We start from the raw sequence: 11,079 nt of genomic DNA, 5'->3' as shown, positions 1-11,079 counted from the left end.
CTCGGTTTCGTTGGTTGTTACCATAATTCATCTTAAAAAATTCAGAGCTTAAGAAAAAAATATTTTCCTAGTGGCACTTCATTCTACAACCCTCCTCCTCCTCAACTCGCGATAACTATAAACACCGTACGCAAACAAACCCAACTCATAACAAAAGCATACAATTTACAAATGATCAAGGGTAGTACACATGACTCATCATCTAGTACTAGCAAAGAATCAATAAACATATATTTTGACAAGTTATGAAGATATTCCTAGAACTCAAATATCGAAAAAATGAAAAAAAAAACTTTAGTGATGGAAAGAGATAGTAATTGATCAAAGGTGGTAGGCCAATGCCCATGGGACCTATATGGTGGCATGGGGAATAGGTTAGCTCGAGAGAATAAAAAAAATATGTAAACAGTATAAAAATATAACGACAAGAGTGAGTCCCAAAGCAAGTGGAATAAAGCAAATAGACAACCCAACATGCGAGTTTGTATTATATAATAATGTCATTTCTCTGCCGTTGAACAGATAATCTGTCGCTTTTGTCTCTTCCCCATTACTTCCTCACTCACACAAACACAAATACAAACACAAGCACACTCTCTTTTTAACTCCCAAACCACATTCACATTGATACCTCTTCTTTTTCCTCCTTCTGTTTGAATATTTCTCTTTCTCTCAGCATCTTCTCCTGCATTCACTTCCATTCCTTCTTCCTAATAATCATTACTCTCGAGACTCTTACATGCCCCAAATGGGTTCTAGAGCACGTTGGCGCCAGAGTTGGGCTCCACAACCTTTGACACCCTTAATCGAAGGTCCTGGCCCTGAAATGCAAGAGGAGGGCACCAAGAAAGAGAGTTCATGGGAAGTCATAAGGGAATGGTTCAAAACTCAGAAGATCTCCCCAGGTGGAACCTTCTCACAATCATTCTATGGAACCATTCATGCCAAGACCCAAGATTTAAGGCTTTTGCTTGGTGTCTTGGGATGCCCTTTGGCCCCTATTCCCTCAGCTCATGATCCCACCCTTAGCATTCACATCAAAGACACCCCATTTGTAAGTCATCCCTCTCTCTCTCTCTCTCTCTCTCCTTCCTCTCTCTACACTTCAATACTTACCTCTTCTGTTTGGACACAATTTAATGAAGTTTCTATGGTGCTTTCTTAATGTTTTTGTCCTATCATTACTAATGTTTTATTTCACTCATTTTTGTTGATCTTTTATCAAGTTAAACTATCAGAAAGTAACTTATACTGTATCTAAGTTTGGTCCCTTTTTTCTTTTGCACACAAGTAAAGGTTTTAATTTGCAAATGTTTAGTACTATTGATTTCGGTTTATGATACATTTTCCATTAATATGACTTCAGGAAACTTCAACTGCCAAATACATTATCCAGCAGTATTTGGCTGCAACTGGGTGCCTCAAGCAGCAAAAGGACAGTAAGAACATGTATGCCACTGGCATGGTGAAGATGATATGTTGTGAGACAGAGATTTCATCTGGGAAGAATGTTAAGTGTCTGGGAACAAGAAGCAGCGAAAATGGTTGCTTCGTACTTTGGCAGATGCTACCTGGGATGTGGTCACTTGAATTGGTGGTTGGTGATCACAAGGTGGTTGCAGGAAGCAATGGCAAAACTGTGTGGCGGCACACACCGTGGCTAGGCACACATGCAGCAAAAGGACCTCAAAGACCCTTGCGCCGTATCATTCAGGTATAACAAAGAATCAAAATCATTAATTATATGCATATAGCACAATCTAAAGCTTTTGTTTTTCTGCTGATTTGGTGGGTGGCTCATTAACTTGATTTGGTTGGTAGAGTGAAACCTATTTTGCTAAATATGTTAAAACTTGTCTTAGTACGAAGAGAGAGAGAGAGATTTAAAAACAAAAAGTGATTTTGTTCACTGTTTTCTTCGGCATGATGCCAAACAAAAATTGAGCAAGTTGGGTTGATTTTATGGGTGGGTAGACTTTATTTGTTGGAATTGAGGGTTGGGGGGACATAGGGTAGGAATAAAAGTGTAGGAAACAAATATAAAGATTGAAAAACAAAATTGAAATCCCAATGAATGAAGGGTATATATCGAGCTGACAATGATGGAGAAACTGTCCCATGCTTTACCCTACAATGTAGAGTTGTTTTCTTGAAGAATTAGTATACTTCCATGCCACGTGACTGTCAATCTGACGTCATCTATGATTATTTTTATGGCTCATGAGTCATGATCTTGGGATTGCCACTTATTGCAGGTACCTAAGGCTACCTTGGATTATCCTTTTGCTTTAACTTTTCCTTTTAATTCTGCACTTTATTCAACGGTGCTTCCTCCACTGCATTATTGGCCCTGCTTTCATGCCTAAATATTCCCTTTTTCATTTTGTACTTCTCTCACTCTTCACCTAATGTTTCCCATTGCTTAGGATAACGCATCACATCCCTTTCCTTCCTTTATCAACACCAAGTGTTTTCTTTCTTTCTTTCAAAAACATCATAAATTCAATTTATCATTTTTCGGATTGTTACAAATGTTCGCTTGTAGTATCCTTAAACCGACAATTCCGTCCTTATTTTATTCTCATCATTGTAAACAAGTTGTCATAGGTCAATGTTAGAAATTTGAGTACAAGTTTAAAGTCTAAAGATTTTATTTTAAATGTGGTATCAGATCTATTCTATAAACAACTCATCCATCAAATTATAGTGAATCTCCTCATTCAGTAAGTGAAAATGTTTTCAGATAAATTGGTAGAACAAGTATGTTCTACTCTAATAAATCCATGCTAAAACTCAACTCAAATTTATGAAAAAATTAAGAGTGATAAATATTTTTTTGTAAATTATTTGTTATGTTAACCAAGGTCAGGTCACCCAATAATATCTCGTAGCAATTTCAATTTTCTAAATACAACGCTTTGTTGGTGTACATTTCAGGGTTTGGATCCGAAGACCACAGCGAGTTTATTCACGAACGCGCAGTGCTTGGGCGAGAACCGAATCGGGACCGTTGATTGCTTTGTGCTGAAGGTTTCAGCGGATCGTGCGGCGGTGGTTGAACGGAGCGAGGGTCCCGCAGAAGTGATAAGGCACATTCTCTACGGTTACTTTTGCCAAAAGAGTGGGCTCCTCATATACCTCGAAGACTCTCACCTCACACGGGTCCCAACGCAGGACAATGATACGGTGTTCTGGGAGACCACCATAGGGAGCAGCATCGGCGACTACAGAGACGTTGATGGCGTCCTCATCGCCCATCAAGGGCGCTCCATCGCGACGGTGTTCCGGTTCGGCGAGCTCTCGATGCAGCATAGCAGAACCCGGATGGAAGAGATCTGGACCATTGATGATGTGATGTTCAACGTGCCTGGACTCTCCATGGACCATTTCATTCCTCCAGCAGATATCTTTAACAACATAAGTTCTCCGTAATAACCTAACTTTATTAGAGGGGGTTGGTTTACTTTTTTTTTTTTTTAATTATGGTTTTCTCATTTTTGGATTTTGAAATCATTTGATTTTGGTCTCCCAAATTTAAAAAGAATTTTTAGTCCCTCAAAATTAAAAGAAAATAATTTTAGTCCTTAAATAATAAATTTAAAAAACTAAAAAGGAGTTTTCTTTTTATGATTTACTCCTTAGGGTAAATGGTTTAAGCTTCAGGGTTTAAAGAGTTAAAAACTACTTTTAATTGCTTAAATTTAATGTTCAATGACTAAAATTATGTTTTTTTTTTCCTAAATTTGAGGGACTGATGTTTTTTAAAAAATTTGGGAGCCAAAATCAGAATTATCTCAAATTTCAAAAATAAAAATCATAATTAAACCTTTTTTTTTTCTTCTTCTTGAGCAATGTGAATTGTAGTATTACTTAATTTTGGGGGTGGTATAATGAAAAGGATTGGTGGGAGAAGGTGTAATTTTACTTTTACCTTTGTTCATGTTTGCTAATGTAAGGTTTTAGTGGGCACTAGTTAGTATGTGTCAAGTCATTAAGCTCAAATGACAAATTCAAGGTGGGGTGGAATAAGTTGGTATAAGATAATGATGGCACATATTTATGTACTTCATTTGGAAAAAATTGTGGGATATTGAACAATTATGCCATTTTAGAAAACTTTTTATGTTTAAATATGACCTTATAGTACTTTCCCATCATATAGTATTCATTACATTTCATAATATTTTAATTCAAAAGTGAATGCCCAAAGACTGAATTGGAAAACAAGAAGGTTTAACTCAGTTTGTTAAACGGTATATGAGTTATTATCGATTTTGTATTCTTAATTTTAACAATTTTCTATGAATGAAAAGAAAAAACTTTCTTTCACCATTTTTATTCTTCTAACTTTTATTTTATTTTATAATAGAGTTGCTTCATCTTGATTTATCTAACCTTTAAGAGGCTATCTAGATATACAAATTGAATATGACGTCAAAGCAGATCAATAAAGTGTATCAGCAGAAACATGGAAAATATGAATTAAAGTCTCCAAAAGAAAGTTGTTTTGAAAGTATTATTGATTAAATTATCGTGACAATACTTTAAGTAAATTATTGTTTTCATGGTAATATGAACAATAAAGATATGTTTTGAAGGAGGTAAACTTATGAGAGAATAACTTCATTATAAATGAGAAAAAAAGAGAGAGTATGGAATAAGAAATCAACTTTATATAATTATGATATAGAAAAGTAATTAATTACCTTTTATTAAACTAAATCAGACACATATATACCTGTCATGTCTAACTATTCAAATTATTACAAAGCTTTTTCTTAAAAGTATAGTTTATGAATATTTATAGAGTATCCTTTTTAAAACTTTTATGTAATTAGAAATGATCACATATAATAATTTTTGTTGAGTTTTATAATTATTTGAAAAGATATAATGCCGTTATTATATGGACGACTTACAAACTTTTGTAATGTCAACTTTTACACTATATTGTTAGTATAACAAAAGATATAATTTTGAATTATAAGACATTATATTATTAGATCATACATACAATTTCTTCTTTTGGAATTATCCAAGCAACTAACATCTAATAAGTCTAAATAATAGACAAATTTTCTTATTGGAAATCTTTTCGTGAGACATTTATTGAGATTTTCCACATGGGTCTTCTTTACTTCAATCTTTATACGGAATAAGTGGAGTTAATGTGTTTTATCCTACCATATTACGTATGACTAGAAAAATCAATACAAGAAAAAAATAATAATCACCTACAATCAAAATCCACAAGTAATAATTTAAATCCGTAGATAATTATTAATAAATTACACTTAAATTATTATAAAAGGTGATTATTTTTTCTTGAGAAAATATCAAATGACTCATGGGACCATTTAAATATGTCCCTAATGTTCTAAGTTTGTTTTTAAAATCAAATATTCTAAGTTTATTTCTAAAATTTGTAATATAAAACACAACCTAGTACGATATTTAGAGAATATATGTATATTGTATTCAATCTTTGTTATTGTACAAATTAACTTGGGAGTTTATGGATTTAAGAATGTAAAACTAAAGTTGAGAGACGAAATAGAATTAAAAAATGAATATCAAGAGAAGATAAAAGGTTAATTCACATATTAAAAACCCAAATAATTGCTCTTACCATAATTTTATAAAGATAGAAATTTAAGTTTGAACAATTATCCACTTCAATTAATCAATTAAATTGGTTATACAGATCTAATAAAAGTATCATTCAATGTAATCTTATCTAATTATCAAATCAAGATCAAATTGATCTGAATTTGATTTATAAAAGCAAAACAAAAATGGTAACCACAAGTTCAAAATCGTGACTAGAGAAGAGAAGAACAAACTAAGTGATATGATCCTATCCTATTCAGTAAAGAGTACGATCGTTTCTGAATTTGAATCCTCAAAGAGTACAAACAAAAATAAATCAGAGAAAAACATGAAATAAGACAGAGATGAAGATGTCACAATCTAGCATATTGATAGGTCAATGAAAATTCGCCACAAAAATTGTCATCTTGGATAAGAACTGGAGTTGGAGATGCCATAATCTAACAAATTAATAAGTTAAGGAAAATTTGCCACAAAGAATTCAATCTTTGATAAGAATTAAAGTTATAATCCAAGAACCAAGAAAATCCTCTCTTAAAGAAAAACCAATTTTCATATAATGGCCATCCAAGGTGTCTACATATATATTTGGTACCTCTATATATAGACACAAATGTTTAAGCCACCTAAGAAACCTTAAAAGAAAGCCCAAAGACATCAGACCCAAAAATAACTTGAAAATTCAAAAAACAAAAATTAAAAGAAAATTACAATTACTTTTAATTGCCTAAAACTATTCTATAATTTTGTTCCAAGCCATGATCTTCATGTCTTCATGTCCTTCGAATTGTAAAGGCTCCTCCTCAAGTTCTTCTTATATTGAATCAAGGAATTGTCCCCTATCATACCCTCCGTCTTGAACATAATTTGTCTCCAAATTCATACCACTTGAAGATTCAAGAGATAGTCCTCTACACTTAGATTGTTAATAATCAGTGCACAACTTAATTCAGCTTGTTTGATATTGCTTTTGAAAGTTAATCCTTAAGAATCAATTATCCATTGATGAAGAACACAAAACCTTAGGTGAGTGAAGACAAAAAGTCAAAACTAAATTTGAGACAAAAGAGACAAAAAAAGATGAATATATAATTCTTCAAATTGAAAATTAAGTAAATGACTTTTGGTTACAAGTAGTACATATTGGTTGAATATAGATTCTGAAATTTAAAGTAAACATGAGCCAGAAAGTGGACTCTAATTTGGTTCATAAACCTAATTACAAAGACTTTTGCATAGGTTCTTTTTCAAAAATTTAGAAATTTTGCTTCAATTTCTAAAATTCATAAACCTATAAATTCAGTAAAAAAAAAGGTGTCCATTTTAAAGTCCTAGAAATTTAGAATCCAATGCAACTTAAATAAGCCAAAACTAATATCTATAAGCTTTAATTACTATTTTGGTCATTATATTTTGAGCTCTGATATGTTTTGGTTCCAATATTTGTTTTTGATTCAATCAAGTTCGATTATGTGTTAAATCAATTTAATTTAATCATTTTAATTAGATTTGTATGAATGACATTGAGAATGAGAAAGTGTTGGGTTGATTATCTTAAACAAACACATGTATTGTGTTGAGAAAGAATAAGAAACTTTCTAGATTTTTTGTAGTTTTTTCTCTCTCTTCTACCTTTTCTTCAAATCTATCAAACCTTCCAACCCTTCCACAGTCTATTGCAAGCTCATCACTAATGGCTTTTATTTTTGGCAGCCATAATCTGCAAGCCGCCACCATTTCTACACTGGAAAATAAGTTGAAGAAGCGCAATGAGCATATTAGGTTTAAAATTCAAAAGACATAATCGTGTCATTGGAAATTGAATGTTTAAAGTTCAAAAGAGAGATAAGAGTGAAGGGATAGTGTCACTAGAGATGGTATTGGTTAGTCAGTCTTGGTGTTGAGGAAGAGTGACAAACAACAATCAACTAGCAAATTCTTAAATGCTATAAAGGGTAGGAAACTCTTAACTCTCCACCCCTAGCTTTGTTTTCAGCAAAAAAGTTGATTTTCAAAAATGCCCACCATGACAATTTTGTTTAGGTTGTGATTAAGGCCATTGCAACTGATTTTTCAAACTAAAGCAATATTCAACCCTTGTTGTTGATTGCTACTTTGCACTGCTATTACACATTACCGATAATCTTTTTGTATGTGATATAAACATATAAGGGGTTTTCAGTGCAGAAGTGGTGGCAGCATGAAGATCGGGCTATCAATGAAAAAATTGCTAGTGATAAGCTTGAGATAAAAGGTGGAGAGATTGGACAATTTATAGGATTTGTAGAAGAAGAAGGAGTAGAGAGAGAAAAATAGTTAAAGAAAAAAAATTCAAAAAATAATTAAAAAAATTAATATATTGACATGTGTTTGTTGTAGATAGTCAACTCAACACTCTTTCAATGTTTATACAAATTTGACAAATATGATCGAATTGAATCTTATTAACACATAGAGACTTAATTGAACAAAAAACAAATATTAAGACTAAAATGAATCAAAGCCTAAAATATAGGGACCAAAGTAGTAATTAAACCTATATATAAAGAAAGTTATGATAAAAATAGGGAGCAAAGATCAAATAAACTAATAATACAAAATTAAAGTAAATATGTACAATAAACTCAAATTATTACAACTAAAAAGAAATTACTAAAAAATAAAAACAAATTATGTGTGAAGTGCTTTTAATGTACAATGAATCTATAAATGTGTGCACAAAATATGTATCAATAATCCTTTCTTAACCACCTCCATTAATAAAAAGTACATACTTCGCCTTAATGGTTAACAAGGCTATTAGTGGTTTTTCTTACCTACGATCCTCCAATTATGAATGTTTAGCTTGTTATGAATTACTTAACACCCAAGTGGCCAATAAAGTTAGTATGTAAGAACCTTGCTAAAGTACACTATGAATTACCCTTGAAGGGTTACAATGTCTTTGGTTTCCTTTAGGTATCTTAGGATTCCCTTCCCTACTTGTTAATGCTCATTTCTAGGGTTGAGCACATCTCTATTCATCATATTAATTGTCGTAGTTAGACTGGATCTAATGCATATTATTTCACACATTAGACTTTCCACTAGACTGATTATGCAAAATAGGTGGAACATAATGTTTTAAAAATATTTTAAAGTTTTTTGCAAATATCTTTTAATGGTATACAATCAAATAATAATTTCATAATAGTCAAATGAAATGAAGATTTTCAAAAACTAAGTTCGAAAAACTTCTCATTCTTAGTTTTATACAAATATAATGTAATTTTACAATATAAGGAAAGAATAAATTTCTCAAGATATTCTACATTGGTTCATTTGGTAGCACATACTATGTCAAGTTCTCAATCAACCAATTGAGTTTCACTAAGCAAACTAACACTGCAAGATACAACACGAGTATTGCTTTAGCTCGTAGCCAATTATGGTTAAACTTTATGGGTATTGTTTCAAATCATGGTAATGGTTGGATAATTTTTAAGTATTCTTTAACACTTGGTACTTTTGACTAAACACTTCAGTATTTTTTAACACATAATGAATCATGGCTAAGTTAAATATAGGTTAGGGTGTGATCAAAATATCACAGGTTGCTCAACAAATAGAGGTACCTTCTTTTTTGACATTTACAATGTTTAAGCTTTCTCTTCTATTTTTATTTTATAAACACAACAATGTTCTTACAAAGATATTTGGAAAAAAAATGTTTACAACATTTTAATACTTGTAAATAATAACTCTAAATTTTCACCATTCTCTCAGATGATAACTTTATAAAGGCATTACAAAAAATAGTTGTTGCAAATTTATTTTGACCATCATGTTAATAATAGTATGTTGGGCTCCAAAATATCTTCAATGTTGAATAGTTAATCAACTTTCGAAAAGTCTTGAACAAAATGGTAGTAGATGGAGAATAATTAATCCAAAACATGTTATGCCCACCACTTCACCCTATTATAGTCTATCCATGTGACAACATAATATTTGTCCTCTCTTAGAAGGTCATTTTCATCCTCTTAGCAACTATATTCAACTATGAAGTATGTTGAACAAGCAAGTGTCAATGTTTTATCATAATAGAAGTTACTAAACTCCTTAGTAAAACTATATATTATTATGTGTCCTTAGAAGCTTGACCATTTTTCTAGTTTGGTTAAGCATTATAAGTCTCCAATACTTAAATTTCTTAAAGGCATGGAACCTCCTAAGATGGAACTTTGGATGACCCGTAACAATATACATAAACATAGTCCAATGTGACCTTCATTTTGTATAGCTCTATTAGAATGTTTTGTTGGAGTGAGCGATTTCACTAGGTCAAAAGACATAATTAATAGTCAAGATGCAAATTTTTTTACTTAGGGGTTTATCAACCCAAGCCCTATTATTAATTGTGACTTGACTCACATTGCCTCTACAATTGGACAATTGATGAACCATGTAACAATCTTTCTCTCAATAATCTCCCTAACTAGGAATTAGAGTCTTTGGCTGTGACGTGACCTACTTGAATTTTGCCATAAGAAAATTGATGCAACTTGTTAGAATCTCCCTCTTAACAATGCTTAATTGAGAATCAAATTTGTGATAATGACTTTCATACTAATTATTGGATTGGGTGCTTACTATTAAGCGTCAAAAATTATAATGATAGTTAGTACATAACTCAATTTAGTTAAGAGCTTAGCACCCAAACGAGGTTGTTTGATTTTGGCTTGACCTATTTGGCTTATGTCATGGGACCATCCTGCAACAAGTTTCGTCTGTGTTTCCACATTTTATTTACCTAGTAAACTTTATTTGTACAAGATTTCAAAATTGCAACTACTCATGTTCCTTAGACGTAAATCTCAAGATTATCATATGATGGTTGCAACCTCATGCATGACTACAAATAATCCTTCATTGAAATACATGTTATCTTTTCTAACTCCATGTATGACAACAACCCCAATAGTCTTTGTGATCTTTTTTACTCCATCCTTAGTATGACACATGTAGTCCTTAATATCCAAGGCTCAAGTGGATATAAGGGTTTTCTTCAACTATGGGATGCACCTAACATTGGTTAATGTTTAAACTATGTCATCATGCACCATTATCCAAATAAAGCTTGTACCAACCATCTTGCATAAATCATGATTTCCTTTCAACACATTACCACCTTCAAACATGATAAATCAATCCTTTGAGAACTCATATGAAAGGAAAAACCAAAGTCTAGTACCTACTAGTTAGAGAATTGATGCCTACTACATGCAACAACTAACTCCATGTCTTCATCCAACTGCATCTACAAAGTAATTGCTAGATGATTTTGTTTCCCCAATCTTAGACGACATTTTCTCCTATGTCTTAGTTGTTCTAGTTGTTTGCATTATTTGTAGAGATATTTATGATCAATCTTTGTCTATCTTTGTTTTTTAACCTTTTTGTCTTTATTAAATACTACTAACCTAGAAT

At 32.0% G+C, this 11,079-nt stretch overlaps 1 protein-coding gene across 1 annotated transcript; it reads left to right on the top strand.

Annotated features, from left to right (window-relative positions):
* The first annotated feature begins 540 nt into the window (after nucleotides 1–540).
* LOC114162376 (C-type mannose receptor (DUF620)) lies at nucleotides 541–4,131 on the top strand. The gene is made up of 3 exons (XM_028046604.2): nucleotides 541–1,054; nucleotides 1,367–1,714; nucleotides 2,938–4,131. Exons 1-3 carry the CDS (start codon nucleotides 740–742, stop codon nucleotides 3,430–3,432), a joined length of 1,158 nt encoding a protein of 385 aa, XP_027902405.1. The 5' UTR covers nucleotides 541–739; the 3' UTR covers nucleotides 3,433–4,131.
* Nucleotides 4,132–11,079: the final 6,948 nt, after the last annotated feature.

This window comes from Vigna unguiculata, chromosome 1 (assembly GCF_037176805.1).
Source record: "Vigna unguiculata cultivar grain cowpea cultivar isolate G323 ecotype 2 chromosome 1, ASM3717680v1, whole genome shotgun sequence".
NCBI classification, from domain to species: domain Eukaryota; kingdom Viridiplantae; phylum Streptophyta; class Magnoliopsida; order Fabales; family Fabaceae; genus Vigna; species Vigna unguiculata.
This window is presented reverse-complemented; position numbering and strand designations above follow the sequence as displayed.